Source organism: Aythya ferina (genome assembly GCF_964211825.1).
Source record: "Aythya ferina genome assembly, chromosome: 3".
NCBI lineage: Eukaryota > Metazoa > Chordata > Aves > Anseriformes > Anatidae > Aythya > Aythya ferina.
The window spans coordinates 32339810-32358338 of record NC_140298.1 but is presented as its reverse complement, the minus strand read 5'-3'; the positions used below and the strand labels follow the sequence as shown (position 1 = coordinate 32358338).

Here is an 18529-nt window from a genome sequence, read left to right as displayed (position 1 = left end):
TCACTGAGGCAATACTAAACTCAGGATAAGGGGCAGATCAAGTACCACTGCCACACCATGCATGGTACTTCGAACATGGTATTTAACATTAAGATCACACACATGTCAAATGTGAACTTTTGTCTAGCACTAAGAAACCAAGAAAACAAGTGTACTCAAACACTTCAGAAACATGATAAAAATATTTAATATGTGAATATATTAATTTGAAATTGGAAGCGTTTAAAAGCAATGATTTTCCCCTCTTTTGCTTTCTATACAAACTCACAAAGATTATTGAAAACTGAATTTCAAACAATGCTTTGTTAATTTCTAAAAGATGCTGTTCTGGAAAGTGATTGAGGTTTTCAGCTACATTCCTACTGATTGAAGTCCGTGTAATTATGATTTTTCATACGCATAAGCTTTTTTGAGCGTTGGAACTTTGAAGTGGTTGATTTTGCAAAGGCTTTTTTCAAGTAGGCTTTTCAAGATAGCTAAAATACATTTTCCTTCATATCAAGAAACTATGCACTGTTTCAAGAAAAATACATTGTGTTATTAGCCTTCATAGAACAAAGTGACTGATAAAGTCATTTGAAGCACAGCTACCTGCAGAGGCGATTAGGAATGTGGTTTATCCTCTGTAGAGATTGGGAAGAAGAGAGCTTCCCCCTCCCTCTGCAATGGCACAGGCGAAAAAACCTCTTTGATTTACCTAGGAAGAATCTGAGTTACTGCTTCCTGCGAAATCAGAACAGGAGCATTTGTCTGCAAGTCTGCGCCTTCATTAATTACGCACCAACCTGCATTCTTCGGTGGTGAATACAAAAAGGGAAAGCCTTAGAAGCAGCATTTCCCTTAGAAACAATTGCCTGTCAAACAAAGCATAAAAAGACAAAAGGCAGAAACACTGTTTCAGCTTGAATGCCTTAATGTCACTATTTGTCATGCAGCACTTCATCAGAAAACCCCGAAGTACAGTTAACTCCACTCCTCACCACGCCGCACACTTTCGCTGCTGTTGCAGGATGAAAATGTGCCCGGCCTGACAATGAACCAGCAGAGCCAGCGCACATTGTTATGCAACTCGCCGTCTGCAAGGGTGCCTCGTAGCTCCTTCTTTATTCAGCGAGTGCCAAGTGCATGTTTAATCAATGTCACAGCTCGCCACAGTGTGCAACTGAAGCCGCTGTCATTCCTCTCTTCAGATTTGCCGGGCTAAGTTATGCAATGCTCCGAAGAATACCTTGGAATTATTTGCAGAGCCTCTGAATGCAGGTGTGTGACAGCGTTTACACGGCCGCCACTGGAACAGGCTCCTTCTTCTCAGCCCTTCTCAGCCTGGACTAAAATGCCATAGTGTGACTGCACGTAGCGCGCTGCATTCGGAATTACAGCATGGCAACGTGAGAAGCCTCTTCAGACGGCTGCCACTGAGAGTAAATCAAAGGCTGCTGGTTTTTTTTTGAAGTCTTAATAAATAACTAAATACAATTGAATAAAGCAGGAGCTGTTCTTTTTTTTTTTTCCTTTTTTTTTTTTTTTTTTTTTTTTTTTTTTAAGGCAAAAGCAAACAGCATGCATGTCGTTGCTTTGCATCATCCAGGAAAAAAAAAATCCTCATTTTAATGAGAATTAGTCAACAGTGAGGATCATTACCAGAAAGGGTTTTGCTGTTTTTGACTACACTTGGCGTTAGTGGATTACCGAGGCAGAAGGCCAGTCATTTGGAAGATTCGGCAACGTTATTATCCTCGCCGTTAAACTTCTTCATCAAGGAACTGTTCATGCTCCTAGCTGGTCTGTCTGAGTGAGGAGAGCAGCCCCTTCATGAAGAAAAAAGCCTGGTTTGCCACTGAATCTACGAGTAAGAAGCATGTCTGATGACATTTTATTCCTGATGCAATGTAGGGTAAGAAACATCTTTTTTTTTTTTTTTTTTTTGTTACCTTTCTGGGTATAAGATATGCTCTAAGCTGATGGCTTTAATTAGACTCACAGCAGAAATAGGTTTATCATCAATGATTAAAGATGTTTGCCAGAAGAGAAAAACGCTGTAGCACTATAAAATGTGATTGCAAAGCTTCACTAAACGTGAGTTATCTGAACTAGTAGAAAGCCCAATCAAATTTTAGTTTAAGATTAGAATTTTCTGATCAATAAGGCTAAAATAGCAGAGCAAATTATAGATAGTGTCAACATTTCAGCTGCCAAACAGCATAATTTTACATGGAATGTATTTCTAGAGGATATTTGACTGTCAATTAAGAGTACAAGAACAGCTAAGTAATAGAGATGACCTGTCAACCTCACTTTTTCAACAAAAAAGGTAATAAATCATACACGCATCTGTAAATATCTAGCTGAAGTCCTCAGGCTGCACAGTATTCTGCTACTATGAAAGTACTACCGTCCTTTGGCATACTGCAGTAATAAGCATATATAATAGCAATAACCTTTACATTTGAAAAGACAGACGTTTTCTGTTCAATGTTTGCTGTTGCATGCATGTCCAAAAGCTGATCTGTTAAACAAGTAAAAGGGGAAGACCTCACCTGCAATTGCCTGCTTATGGCTCACTGGTCAAAACAGAGTGAGATACTGTGTTAAAGAGGCATGTTTTCCATGTTCGGAAGCAGCAGACATGAATATTTGCAACTGGTTTTGTACTGTGACAGTGAAATATTTAACAGCTGAAAATTCACATCATCTCTCCAGGCATTTCAGAGCATTTGACAATGCCCACATACCTGCTTTCATCTATGTGATGTTTCAGAAAGAAACAAATTAGCTGTTTAAAGACAAATTTTAAATTTCTTTTATAATCAGGCATATTAATTAGCTTGAAGCATCAAGCTATTTTTCACTCCTACCTGATCTGCATCTCCAGAACAATTACTTCTAACGCCTACATGGCCATACATAAAGAAACAGAAGATAAATACAACTCAACAAACACCGAAATAATAAATATTTTGTAAAGAAGTACAGAATTGCATTTAAAAAGATCAAAGCTTGCACGTTCATCAGACCAGATTTACCATTTGTTTTCTTTCTTCTAGCTAGCTGCCAGAATACTGGTGAAGATATTTGCAGGAAAAATGGGGACCTCTGCCATCACAACACTGGAGGATGTAAAAAGGCGAGAGGAGAAGGAGGAAAAAGAAGAATCTATTCTAGCACTGCTTGGAATTATTGGAACTGTGCTCAATTTATTTGTTATTGTTTTTGTGTACATCTACACTACGCTTTGATGGCATTTTTGAACATTAACTGCATAGCACACAGTGCAAAGACCAGCGACAGTAAGGATGATTTCTAAATTTAAAGCAAAAAAAAAAAAACAAACCAAAACAGTCTGACAATAATATCAATAACATTCCAGAGCAAAGTGCCTGGCTAAGGGCACTGCAACAATGACTGCTAAATGTATCTGTGAGCCCAGCTAGGGTGCTAAATTATGTAAATGAAGACAGACAATATTCAATTTCTCACTGATAAAAGATGAAAGTCTAATAGTGGAAACCGAGATGGCACTATTTTATTGCCAACAAACACGCAAGGCACAAGAAATACAAGCAGAAAAGCAGTGAGAACAATCAGAACATAGAAAGAGATTAATTAAATATACGAATACATACAAGCAAGCCCCGTGATGCTTTCTGTAGTTTTGTGCAATATGTCTCTTCATAGCTGAGACCAGAAAACAGACAAAAGGGTTTTATTTTTAAATCACCATAATTTAGGCTTAAAATCTACACTGATGTGTAATAAGTGTGGAAACAGGAACACTGTTATACCAAAAAATTGTAATACTATAAGCAAAATTTTAACTACTAGCTATATTCTGCAGCATTTTTGTCAGTCTTGTGGAAAGCTGGAAAAGGTTAGATTTTTCTTGCCTTTATCAAATCTGTATTTGAAATCATGCTATATTGATGATGTGCTTTTCTAATTAAAAATCCTTTAAAGTGGTGTAAAAAAGTAAAGAAGAGTTTTAGTACTTCTTTTAAGAAATATTATAATTTACAATGATACTCTAATACATATTCTCCAAAAGAAAAAAAAAAAAAAAGTAAATGACATTTTCCATATCGCCGATTTTAGAATGTGTTTAATGTAAGTCAAATACAACTTCCATGTTTTTATCCTGTTGCTTATTTTCAAGTAAAATAAAACGTATCACAAAGGATTCCTGGTTTTGTATGGAAAACAGCCTAACAGCATTTCCCAGAAGAACATGTTCTCTCTGGACCAGATCCTTTCCTTTTTGTACGGCTAATGGTTTAGGCCCAGAAGTGCAACTCTCATGCATACTTCATGGTACATACCATTAGTCTACTGAAATTCATTACACTAGTTCTACGTTTCAAATTAAGGCCATGTATGGCTTTGAACTAAATCCAAAGCTGCAGACAGTGAGATCATAGGAATTTTTGTATACATGAATATATCCCACATATTTCTTCTAACAGAAAAGCTACTTTTGAGGGCTTAGGATTAAAAATACAACAGAGAAAACACACACACACAAAGGGGGGGGGGGAGGGAGGCTAATAACTACTGTTCTTGTATTACACGTGCCACAAGAAGAACAGAGGAGCTGCATTTCTGAAAGTCAGCTCTGCAAAGCTAAATCCATCCCTCCATAAAAATGACAGCAAATAAATACATCTATTGTATGGATAACAGCTTATTACTGTATAGACCCTCATAACTACTTAACCAACTGAGCCTTTGAAAACCAGTTCTTAACAAGCAAATGCATAGACTGAGGTCAGGGATCTTTAACAGAAAGAGCTAGGCAGTGGTATTTCAGTCAGTTACAAAACTATACTATAACACACTGATTTATAGAGGAGTGAGGTGGAAGATGGTATATTCTGGTTTTGCTACTCTGAGTCAATACTGGCTCATCTAGAAGAAATGACAAACAGAGCTGAGGCTGCACTGGAAGGGAACATGCAGACAAAAATCTTATTCACTGTCCATAGTCCACAGAAAATCTCTGGTGTTGTATATTCATTTTCAGTATATGAAGCACCACAGTATTCTGTAAAACTAAGATGTATTGAAAAGAAGTTATGTGGGTTATTCATGTTTATTTAGATCTACAAAATACAGTATTTTTTATGTACTACTTAAACAGTATATCTGTGGATATTACCACAATAATCTCATAACACAAGGTTATTTGAGATGGGGTTTAAAATGAGAAGTTAGGAGAACCTGAAAACTGGACAGAAGTTCAGGGAGAAACTACTGTTTATTTTGATCCTGAAGTTACTTAAAACTTGTCAGTTCTGTGAAATAAACAAATACTTGCATTTCATGTCATTTCAGCGCATGACACTTCTCCAAATTGTGACTTGATTAGTACACCACTGCTGGAGTGAGACACTGCACCTTTTTTGTAAGCATCTCGACAGCACAACAGATAAAAAGCATTCCCAAAGTTAGAACCATCTGTGGCAGAGGTCCAGGATCACTGCTTTACCAATGAACGAGTTCATTAACATTAATGAAAACTAGCCGAGTTTTTAATTTGGTTAATTATATACTGTCTAGCTAAGCTGTCATTATGCTTCTGATTTTGCGTATTATACAGGCCTTGTCTTTTTCAAGGAAAGTACGGGGTAACATGATCACAAGGCTTGCCCCTGCATATGAGTTACATTTTGTTTCGAAACAGTAGTCTGATACCATCTCTTAAATCGTACATCTCCGTGCTCATGCAGACCTAAGTCTAGTTTTACGTCAAGAAGCTCTGATTTACAGATCCAGTGATTATAACTTCAATGAAATATATGCATAAAAGTCTGAAAAAAAATAAATCTTAACAGCAATACCTTTTATTATATACTGTCAGGGAAAAGCAGAATTTCATGAAGATTCAATGCTTACACTGCAGTAGTACCCTCACACCTTTGTCAGATTGTGAATAAAGATGTAGAGACGTGGTACTCTTGAATGAATGAACTCAATGTACCAACTTCAGAGCCCCATTAGGGAACACAGGCTTCTGAAGGTACTCAGCCTTGTCAGTTGAGCAGGAACAGACTACTTTGCAGAGAGCAAACCAACACCGTATAATGTCTTGAAGACAAGTATGATTAATACAAAATAAATACTTCAGCAGGAAATCTAGTGCAATTCAACCTCTAAGGTGAGGAGGATAGGCCTGAAAAGAATGACTTTAATAGACAAAGCCTCAACAAAGATATATCAAGAGGCAGAAAATGAATTCAGTATGTTCACCTTCAACAGATTTGTACATCGTGTGTACTACATACATAAATAAGGTATTTGACAGTGGAATGAAATAGCCTGACTGCTAATGAATCCACAAATCCAGGATGCTACAGTACTTGATTAATAGTGAAAGGTGCATTAAAAGTAAATACTGGATTGTTACAAAGTGGAGCAGGCTGTGAACACAATCTTTTTCCTAAAGCCTTCCCATAGAAATATGTTATCTCTCCTCTGCAGTCAAACCCATGAAGACTGAGCTGGATCTAACACCACCATGCTAACCACATCACATGGAATCTTTGTCCACTGAAGAAGGAAAGGAGACTAAGAGGCGGGCACGTGAAGAAAGGGCCGCAAGAAAATGCCAGCTAAAAAGCACAGCACAACCTGCTTCACAAGCCTGGCAATTCCAGCAAATAATTCAGGCAGAATTCTGTGACTTACCATGAAGTTTGTCTTCCAGGAAAGAGGTGGTAAGAAATCACTTCCCTGGGCTTTAAACAAGGTTAAGTCATCTTGGGGCTTGCTAGTTACTGGTTTAGGGAGAAACTAGTGTGACCGCATTTCTAAGCGAGAAGAATCTACCTGTTATTGTAATTCACTCTCTCCTTCTCAGTAAATAATAGGTTTATGAGGATTAATACAAGCTAAGTCCACCAATCAAGTAACTCACTTTTACCAGCCAAGTCTAGAGCTTCTAGATAACCATGTACTCCAGTTAGAACCTGATGGTCATGTTTGCTGCGAACCTCTTGTAGGGTGCAAATTTTATTGTTGAGCATCGTGTTCAAGGAGAGAAATGGTCATGTTTTAAGTTCTTAAATGATAATTAGTTCAAATGAAACATCATATATACAAGACAGCAGTGAAAAGGTTTTTGCATGATAGCTTTTGGTGTGAAATGTGCATTAATGCTCAGTAATGAATACATGCTAGATGTTCCGTGACACAGAAGTTAAGAATTACATCAATTTTACAAATGTGAACATGAATTAAGTCTTTAGGAATGCACACAAGTGTAGTAAGAAAAATCTTGCCATACTACAGTGATAAACTTGTTTTCATTTATGAAATGGAAGATAACAAAGACCCCAATAATGCCATAAGATATGCCACAAAGGAAAAAATGTTCAAGAAACAGGGTGAGGATCACAGCAGATATTCTTCCTTGTGACTAGTGATATGATCTGTCTTGTGCAGTAAGGAAAAGTCCTTCATAGACAGATAAACCTTCCTTCTGGACAAAAAAAAAGCAATTATGGAAATTAATGCAAGTGGTCAGTTCGCGATTTTCAAGGACTTCACAATCACCTTACTCTGATGCAGATGAAGCCGCAGAATGTGACAGAGCAGTCTGGTTTGCAAAGATCTGCTTCAAGGTGAGGTTTCTAAGCGATTAGATGATACGCAAGCACTCTTCATCTGATTAATATTCCTTTTATCTAGAGCAATCTAGGTAACAATCTAGTCCGATTGTTATCTGTATGTTTTGGACAAACTGAGCAGGGATGGCAAAATATATTTAAAGCAGCAAAAACCCGAAATAAATTTCTAAATGTATTAAAGGCTAATTTTATATTCTGATATTGGACCTGTTCAAGAATTTTGCCAAAACAACTCTGCAAGCAGAATGTAGCATACCGGTAGCTAGCTGGACATATGTGAGCTCACTACAAAATTTTCATCAATACCAAAATACTTACAATCTTGTATCGGCATGGTGCTATCAGCCTACTGTGCAACAAAGGGACACAGCAAACCCAGACTCTTCATTGCATGTATTTCTTTATATAAAAAAGTTCCTCACGTAATTTTATGCGTATGGAGAGGTATATGTGAAGATCACTGTTATTTCAATGATCTCCAGCAAAACACAAAATCTACCAAAAGAATACCTCCAGAATAAGGGTAACCTTTAACTGGTCCCACAAGCATCCATTCAAGTCTCAGAAAGTTACAGAGTTGCTGAAAATTGCTATTTTCTGTCAGCAGTTTCCTCAGCACAGCCTGTTCCTGATGGGGTGCCAGAACCTGGGAACACTCTATTAGCATTCTGCGTGCAGTGTCCTAATTTCTCAGTCCAGCAAGTTACAAGAAAAATACAGTTACCTGCTTTTTCCACATGAAAGTACAGTTGATAGCAGAAGGTACACTGGTCTGAAAACTAGAAGGCCACATTCATGAGCTTTACTAACACTATTTCCTTTTCTACTCCTACTTGGTAAGCATTCAGCCCTATCTCCATTAGAGAATAGCTAAGAATTCAACCTGGAGAAGACCTTTTTGATTTAATTTCAACCTAACACAAATGACTCAAATCTGTTCTAATACATCACACTAGCCTTTAAGATTTAATTAAAAACAAGTCAAAACTTCCACATTTCCAATGTTTCAGCTATAAATACATTAGTTAAGGTACTTTTTCAGTCTCGGGCATTGCATCAGAGCTTAACACTGCTCCAGAGCTTCTCAAGTTCCATGTCTCTTGCAACAGCCAGGCTCTCTCTGTCAGCTAAGTCTCCTGACACCCTGCTAGTGACATCTAGAACCCCAGCATCACCTGCAACTCACACTCAATGTAAGAACTAAACAGCAATTAGTGCATTGGAATTATGCCTGGCTATCACTGAGACAAACCATTTTCAGGGATTACTTTCAAACTAAATGCATCTGACTCAACTATTCATGATGAGAAGGCATTCTTTCCAGAAGTTGTGCCTACTTCCACAGTTCCCTCTCTTACTGGTATCCCATTATGCTTTCAAAGATAAGCTTGACTGATACAAGCCTGCAAAACTTTTTTTTTTTTTTTTTTTTTTTTTAAAATCAAGAAGAACATTGATAATGATAGTTTTAAGCAGAGAACACTGATCAAATACAGCAGGAAGCTTTCAAGACTATATGGCTTGGATCAATGCATTAAGCATAACAAGCCTTGAGATTTTACAGTTCTAAATTCCAATAGAAATAATCTCAGCCTTTGCAAATTTGGAACTAGAGTAGTAGATAATGGCGTTTCTCTAAAGAGAAAGGTTTTGATTTGCTCTAACATTAGCTTAGCGGCTACTTTAAGACCTACACATCCATTTATGAAAACGCAGGAAGCATCTACGTTGTTCCCTCTGTACTAATTGTTAATTCACAGCCATAACATTGGAATATCCCCGACAACCACCATAGCAGAAAGTCCAATAAAACACTGAAAACAAACATTTCTCACTGAGCCTGTTCCTTTTCTTTGTGCTTTGGGAAAACAAACTGTCTCTGAAAGCTGAACTAGTCCCAGCTTCTCTCTACTAGCCACATATCTCAATCTCTTCTATCAGTATCTGACTGTTCTTCCCCAGTTAAAGGTGACTTATACAGATACGTTTTTCTATTGAAAACAGCAAAAAGCAATTTCAACAGCTGTGATTCATCTACAACTCTGAACCAATGGTCTCATCCTTTAGATAACAGACTATTTCTGCTAGGTCTATCTATGACTTTTCATTTCTACCTCAACAACAGACAATTTTATGAATGTCTGTGAAAAAGATTACTTTTCTTTATTGTTTCACTTTATAATTTATTTTACTGTTTTACATTAGATTTTCATTTGCAATAATGGGCCTGGTGTATAAGCTACGTAGTTCATTTTCCTCACTGTAATATGTGGAAAACAGAACCAACAAATTCATTATAAAATCAGGGAGATGTGTCAAACTGCGGACTGGCAAGTAAAATATATTTGTGTTTTTATTTTTCCTTTAAGGCCCCAGCAGACTTTTTGAACTACTTCTACTCCATCATAGAAGATTATGTAACGCCCTAGTTACCACAGATTAAAAGAGCCACGTGCTTGTTTTAGTTCTGTGTAGTTTTGTGGCCACTTAAGACACAGATCTCTCTTTTACCTCTGGAGAGGAAACATACTATGTAATTCACCAAGAAGCTATGACATTGTTTCAAGAAATTCATCTCACCACAAAACACAATTGCAATCCAAAAGAACTGCAATAATATGACAATATGTCTGTCAGGGGAGGCAAAATAAGGTCCAAAACCAAGTTATTCACATTTGGAAGAACAGCCTCTACTATTCATGGAGTAAATCCATCTTTACAAAGCATCTGAACAAAAATCCAAATTTCAGCAGTTTAAGAATTGAATTTCTAATTTAAAGATACTAAACCAACCAAGTGTAGGCATTTAGAACAAATGAATATTTCAACAAACAATTGTGAATGCTGTTTTCTTACCCAAGGCTGAAGTGAATGTTCCATTAGTACAGTTCTAAAATGGCAAACATACTGAAACCAGCCAGAGCTACCTGCTGTTCATATAAACAGCACTGTTTTCTTGACACTTACTTGACAGACATAAGATATCTCTGATGTAGAAGGAGAGAATGGCATGTTACCTGAGTCGTTGCGGAGGTATGACGACATTGCTGGAATGAGGCAAGACTGACTGAGTAGCTCCAGAAGAACGGATGGGAGCGCGCTGCTGTTCTGTCCTCTACCTTCATGGCTACTTTGGGTCTCTCCATTCGATGTACTCCCTGCAGGATTTATGTAACTGGCAAGAACCTGAAATACAGAAAAGTATTTAATCATAACTGATGTATTTTAGGCAAAAGAACTATCTTTCCTTCCTTAAGAAAAAATTCAGTAATACCTCACAAGCTATTTTGCTAACTCACTACTGTTTATTTCAGTAGGCCCAAAGATGTCTCAGAAGGAATTTTATTTGTTTATTAGGTTATAATTACAATTCTGGGGAAGTGATAAAATTAAATAGCTATTTTAATTCTGAATGACTTCAAGAGATCAACTAATATGAATTCTGAATAAACTGCTAGAGTTACTTGAATCTTGAAGATTGCCAGGTCACTACTGAGATAAGTGGGTTTCGCCATTCCCTCTAGAACAGCCAATAGAATAAAAAATTAAAAGTAAATGTTTTAAAAATGACTTGTAACTTACTTTTGGACAGGACTTCTGATGAGACAAGAGCTCAGCGTGAGCATAACACTGACTCTGAAGCACCGTTTGTGTGCACACTCGTGGTTCAGTAAGCAGGGTGCAGCCCTCCCCTCAGGACAGGCGGGAAGCCGCCTCACGTGGCTCCCAGTGATGGCTCCAGCCGAGCTCACAGGCCCTGACCGTGGGTCACAGCACACACAACCCAACACATTGCCAACTGCCTGATTTGTGTGGTTGTTCCTTCAAATTAAGTAATTTGACTTGGAATTTCAGGTGCTAAATTCACCGTTTTAGTCTCTTCTTTCTTTCCTTCTCCTTTGCTCTAACCCCATTAGCCATCATCTTTTGCTGTAGCATCTTATTTTACCAGCACTTCATATAAAACTTTCCTAAAGAACCGTTCCAGAGAAGTGATCAGGGAAAGTCTGCTGTAAAACTGACAAGACATCTTCAGCAAAATGCTGAAGGGTTTTCTACTTTCCCCTCCAATTGCTGACTGCTCAAAGCGAATGCCTCCTTTCCTCATGACTTTTGACAGTTATAGCCAAACCTCTGCATGTCATAATGCAGAGTACTGCCTGGAAGCTTTGCCAGGAGTAATTCAGGTGCTTTCTCCTTTTTTGTGCTTAGGAGAACTGTTTCAGATTTTATTCATTTTGCTTTTGTAAGGGGACATGATGCTTGTGCCTTATAATCTACAGTGACTGAAATAAATGATTACATCAAAATGATATCTTCATCAGTCAGGACATGGATGTTTTCAGAATTTCATCCCCTTTGCGCACTACCCCAGTGGTGAGGTTAGCTAATGCATTTGAGCTGACAGTTCTGTGAATGAAATTTTTGATGACTAGGAAGAATTTCTTGCACTGACCTAAGGTAACCAATTGGCTACATTTCACAACTGGACTTAAAGGCTTAACTGAACAGGATTTTTCTGTCCTTAATATAACGCATTTGAAAGGCATCAGAGTTTTATTAAGGTCCAGTCGTTCACTGGTGATTTAATATTGCCATTTAAGTGACATTATCAGGATTTGATAGTATGTCTGAGTGAGATTTTGTTACATTGGAATACAAGACATTCATGGACACTTCGGTAACCACTTTGGATGCTTTATTAAAACAGAGCAACATTAAGTGAGAAATGAATAGGTAAGATTATTTTGACACACAAAATGTCTATTCCCACATCCTCTTTCCCCAACAGACTGTCTTTACTTTTGACTGAATGCTGCTATGTCTACAGAGATGTATGATACCTCCAGGGAACTACTGGAATGTTTCTTTGTTCATAGTCTACTCAGAACTGTCACCTAGGCTTGCCCATTTGGATCTTTTTTTATGCATCAGTCTAGTGAAGTTTAAAAAAAGCATCAAATACAATCCCTATATTTTTTCATTTAGACAGGAAGCAGTAAACTTCTGTTTTTTTCCCCCCAAAATACCATAATTACTGTACTACATGACTGAAAAAAAACACAAGCTCTGTTTTTGTTATCCAGGCCCTAATGTTTCAACTACTTATCATTAAACAACATTTCGTTATTACTCACCTGTAGAAGGCAGGTCACATGCTCTTCTTCTAGCCTTTGCTTAGTTAAAGCTTGCTCAACATCCCAGCCTGAAGCTGTGGAGCCTGTTCCAAAGCCTGTACCCTTAGCCCAGTACAACTGCTGTTCTTCTGTTGATGCACTGTTGTGGGTACTTGACACCTGTGGCTAAGTTACAGAAAATAAAGTCACAATAATTTTACACTTTTCATCTTTTCATTCTTTAAAAAGCCTTTGTTCTGCAAAACAATGTAATCCCAATTTATTAACTTAATATAGATATCAGGATTGAAGGGAACTCGAAGCTTTAGCTAGAAATCCCCCTGCCACAAAAATCCAGTCCAGGTCAGTGATAAATTGCTGCAAGTAGTTCTTTAATTTGACTACTAGTGCAAGCCCATTTTTGTTCTCTTTTAAACTATTGTTACTGATTAAATGATGAAAGATATCAAAATGCTACTTAATCAATATTATGTTAAACAATACAGCTCTCTAATTATTATTGTTTAACAGTCAAATTTAATAACATAATTAGAACGAGGGATGGAAGTAGAAATGTCACTGAAAGTACACAACTGAAATGCTAGGATGCTCAAGCTTGTGCTGATTTTGAATAAATGTACCCAAATGGCAAAAGGTACAAGTTATTTATTCCAATGGTCTGCATCACTGCATTTTACTAACATTAACTTCAATACTGAATTTCTTAGCACTTATAAAACTATTTAAGTACTTAACAGTAATTTTGAAAATTTACCAGACCTTTGATGAAAATGATGCATAAAAAATCCCAGTGAGCATTTTTTAACTAGTGCTATCCTAATTATTCAATGAGAACATTAAACAAGTGAATGTATTTTCCAGAGTCATGAGTGTTTGCTACTTTCATTATAGCTACTCAGTGACAATTAGCCCTACTTGAAGCTAGATTATGTGAGTAGGTGCCCAACTTTAATTTGTATTATTTGATTTACAGCTCTGAGAAGTTTCAATTTCTGTCCAGATCTTCTTCAGGGATTTTGTTAGAGATTATATTTGAAGGTAAATGTTATCACCTGTGACGTACCCTACTGATAGTACTTCAGAATCAACATCTAACTTTTGCATTGAGAATATAATGCATCTTGGTGACGAAACAGCTGTCCCCTGTAGACATCATCATTCATAAACACACTGTGCCTTTAACACTTAAGAGGATGTCATGAGCACTGACTTAAAGCACTTAAGGGAAAGCCCTGCCTCAGAGACAGAAGCTTCGGTGCAGGCCTGATGAATATCTAGTTTCCGATAGCTATGAATTACATGAATTATTTTCAGGGGGCATGGTAGTGAAGCAGAGATAAGAATTAATGTTTACCCTTTCCTTCCAGAAGCCCAATTATCTTAAGTCATTAGTATGCCAGCAGCCTGATACCCAATTCAGACCAGCGTATCTCAGTTCCCCTTCAAAATTCACTAGCCATTGAAGTGAATTATACTCATATAGTTTCATTTCTTCTTTGCTCAACTCCCCATCAGTATCAGAAGCTACTAAAATATGGACAACCCCATATTTTGCAGCTGCTTACCAATACATATTTATCCACCAGAACATTTTTATGCAAGCCTCTGCCACAAAATTATAAGAGAGGGCAAGTCATTATTGTTTTCCAAACACGTTTTGAGACAATCAGTCTATTGTGCAGAAATGGCAACTCATAATCCTAAAAAATTTGGGGATACATGTTCCGAATAGAGGGTAGTATAAAACAGTAAGTATACTAAAAAAAAATAATTTTTGAGATTCACATGGGATCTTGAACACTGGAAAACTCTTGTCTTTAAAAAGGGGATGAAAAAAATCATTAATTCATTACTTTTCACAACTCATTTATGTTTGTGAAGCATTTAAGAGGAAATAATTTGCAGTCAGTAGAGCTTAGGGATATGGTTTAGTGGAGGGCTGTTAGCGTTAGGTTGGAGGTTGGACTCGATGACCTTGAGGTCTCTTCCAACCTAGAAAATTCTGTGATTCTGTGATTCTGTTTAGATGATGAATGCTAAATAAGGTAATGAGGTCATGCTATCTAATGAGAATTTAAAAAAGAAAGAACAACCATCCATTGAGTATTATGCCTCTCATGTGCTGAAAAAGAAGGTCCTGAGAAAGAAACAGATTACACCTTAATGCCTCCTGACAAGTCTTTGTTGCTTAAATTTCATGATTACTATGTTTATTTGCAACACGCAAGAACGATTACTTAATCAAGTACTTTCTAATTATTTTTGTTCTTCATTCAAATACCAGCTACATAGAAATTAGATTTTAATGAAAGCACTGATTATTTTCTTTATTATGGCAAAAACTTTTCCTGCTTCTCAGTTGCAATTAAAGTCTTCTATTAAACTTACCTCTGCCTGGTTGGGACTAGCGTTGGGAACTCTCGGGGCATGATGGCTTAGAGCAGACAGACAAGCAAGGATAAGATGTATAGCCCCAATTTCCAGTGCCATCCGCCTAAGCAGTACTCCATCATCAGTAGTCAATGGTGTAGTGCTGAACAAACTGCGCAACACATGGAAGGGCAGGGTTGGAAGCACATTTGCTGAAGGAGACTGCAGGATATGACCTAGATTGAAGAAGAAAATAATCAAAATCACTTTTTCTTTCAATAGTTCAATATAGTCTTTTAATCTATGGAACAGTTTATGGAACAAAACATGGAAATACACTAAGGACTTAAGCACTCAGATATAGTAAGGCTATCTAATAGTAGGTTTCTCTTACCAACAGCTTTTAAGGAGGAGAAGAGTATAGAAGAAAGAATGTTTATTTCCTTTATGGAATTGATTAAAAACAAGTTACAAAATTTGATTCACCATTTCCAGGGAGAAAAACAAAATTTGTTAATAATCACAATACTCTTTTCTATTTAACTACACTGCAGGTCGTATATCTGAATGAAGAGAAAAAATGTGGCTCAGACTATTTTTTTCCTTTGACTTGCAACTACAGCAAGCTAAGGAATGCATATGGTCAACAAACAGCAGTTCAGCTGACAAGGAGCTGTAGTTTTTCATGATGTAGGAATTTACTTTTTTTTAAATTCATGTGACCAAATTGTGAATGAAACCACTGGCACAATCCAAGTGTGATATGACTCAAGTCAAATGCATCGTGAAATACTGACATAATTTTAATTAGATGAGATGCATGTTTGGATTTTGTAGTAGAACAGTTTAAAAAATGTAACCCTTATGTATTATGAGCAAAAGCTACTTTTTTTAGAAGCCAAGTTATGAACAATGGAGTGACCTACTAATGCAACACACACATACATTTAGGAAGGTGTCCCAATTTTTTCTGTGTTTAATAATGCATTTCACATTCCCTCTACAGTGTGTATGTAAATGAAGATATCTAAACACTGAAAGTACTTCCAAATAGCCAACTCTGTTCAGAAGTTTGCTTCATATTTTTATATATGAATATATAATTAATTTATATAAATTTATATATTTCTATATTTATATAAATTTATATAATTTATATATATATTATATTTATAAAATAATATTTATATTCTCTCTCAGCCTTAACACAACAGTTAATTTGTGTCCATTTGATACTCTTTGTAAAGAAAACAACAAGAAGAAAGCAAGATATCTTTTGACTTGTATCTTCATAAATAAAACTGAATAACTGGAAAAAACGCTGATCTTACAGTCTTCTACAACTGAAGGTGTAGCCAAATGACAAAAAAAAAAAAACCAAAACTAAACTAAACATTTGCCCAATGATTTACCTTCACAGATGAAGGAATCAATATTTAACCTATAAACCATTAATTATTAAGTGCAGAATTTGTATTTGTATTAATTTGTATTCTTTGCATTGCACAAGAAAGAAAAGATTCTAGGTGTATGAAAAGATGCATTTCTAACAGAAAAGGAAAACAATAATACTTTATACAAAGAATTAATGTGGACAACTGTTTACAATTTATTCCACATTTGATAAAGAGCTGAATTCACACTTTTGGCTTAGCAAATGGAGAAATTGACTATTTAGTCCAGCAAAACCGAAGTCTAAGAAAGAATACAATTCCTGTCAACAAATGCATCAAAGAAGGAATAGCTATTTACAATGAAGAACAATGCTGGCATAATGGTAACTGGGCACAAACTGCATATGAGTAATTTTAGCCTGAAAATTAAAGACAGGCCACACCAATCACAAAAATGACGTTCTAGAAATGAATTCCAATGGCAACAGTGGAAGCACACAAGAAGAAAGAAAAGCAACCTGAAAAGTAAGGGTTTGTGTTAGCCTCTTTGTATGTTTTTAAAATACATACAAATATTTTTTTGCAAAAGTAAATCACTCACAGACATCGTAGTCTGAGTGAATGTGCACAGTCCATTAGCTAATTACTATTCAAATGAGTTGGGAGTGAGCAACAAGGCTGTATGTTTGTTATGCAGTTTATTCCTGTCTATCGTCCTGTACCAAAATACAGGAGAAATAAAAAGATGAACAGAAAGGACAGTAAAAAAGACTCTTTTGCTGAGTGGAGATTAACTCCAGTTGATTGCTGTATGGAAAAACAGCATTGTTTTTAAAATCTTAATGAAAGGAGAAATCTGAAAGCACTAAAGCATCTTTTGCAAACAGTTTAGTTTTTCAAAACCCTAAGAAATACAAATCTTAGAACTATATGCATTATTCCAGGTTCCAAAGACTTACTACAAAAATAACCTTGTCTCTGCTCATCTGTTCATTCATCCAAGAGCACTCCCTTTATCCTTCTGAACTCACACCATTTGAGTAGAGTTCCTGCTCAGCAAATAATCTAGATCTCCTTTTGCAAAGCAGTTCCCAACAGTTTATTCTACATTTGCTGTAGCTATGCTCCGATGCATGTTACTCTGCATTTGGTTGCAGAAATACACATTCACTCAATTAATTCACTCAATTAATTGAGCATGTCCTGCTACTCAGATGTTCTGTCTGAGTGCACTGGCATCTTGACAGTATCACCTGTAAGTCTGATCAGCAGTTATTTTACAATTACTCTGACATCTAGATGTGAATATATGAATACGGATGATTGCAACGAAACTTCACCGGAAAGAACGTTGTATTTAGATAGAAGTGATTATCAAAGATGCTAACAACACAGCTCTTTACAAATTGCACAAACCAATTCTAACTTCCTGCTAAAAGTATTACAATATAAATAATTTTAAGTAAAACAATCTAGCTGTGGTCTACAAAAAAAAAAAAAAGAATAGTAATTGCAGCACGTACTTCCTTCACCATCATCTGTAACTCCCAACACCAATCTCAACAGACACTGAGCATGTTTCCGTTCTTTTAGTAGCACCTCAGCATAGCCCGGGAGACGAAGGAATAAACCAAAGGCAGCCAAAGAATGAGCGGGTATGGGAGACATAGTCTGAACTGTTGACTTGATCGGTGGAGGTTCTGCAGCAATTGTTTCTGGTGCTTCATACACCAGTTCCCCTGATTGTTCAATGGTAACCCATTCAAACTGATCGCTGTCCTTCTGCTTTTCCTGTGTGGTTGATGTAACTACTGGAGTGCTCACCTTAAAGAACAACAACAACAAAAAAAATTGGTAGTTGTTAATCACCTATACAAAAAAATATTAAAATTAGGATCTTGAAATCTTAATAAAGGACACCATTAAAAATCACATTAAATACACTACAGTTTACAGAGAGAGGGACCAGGCTGAATGGTTAATAAGGTTTTGAAAACTTGTTGCGTTT

General features: G+C 36.6%; 1 protein-coding gene and 1 long non-coding RNA gene across 8 annotated transcripts in view; one reads left to right on the top strand and one right to left on the bottom strand.

The window, feature by feature from the left end:
* The window catches only part of BIRC6 (baculoviral IAP repeat containing 6), a 174718-nt gene that overhangs the window by 39509 nt on the left and 116680 nt on the right, over positions 1 to 18529 (bottom strand). For 6 of the 7 annotated variants that reach the window (XM_084512709.1, XM_084512713.1, XM_084512711.1 and 3 more), the window contains 4 exons: positions 18045 to 18345; positions 15146 to 15363; positions 12758 to 12922; positions 10637 to 10805 (listed from right to left, as the gene is read on the bottom strand). In XM_084512709.1, coding sequence (XP_084368835.1) covers positions 10637 to 10805; positions 12758 to 12922; positions 15146 to 15363; positions 18045 to 18345 — 853 coding nt within the window. Of the gene's footprint in view, positions 1 to 1528; positions 1809 to 10636; positions 10806 to 12757; positions 12923 to 15145; positions 15364 to 18044; positions 18346 to 18529 lie in introns of those variants that run through there. The other variant, XM_084512715.1, reaches the window with a different exon arrangement.
* LOC311433517 lies at positions 1754 to 3379 on the top strand. The gene is made up of 2 exons (XR_014690803.1): positions 1754 to 1894; positions 3045 to 3379. It is a non-coding gene; the product is annotated as an uncharacterized lncRNA (long non-coding RNA).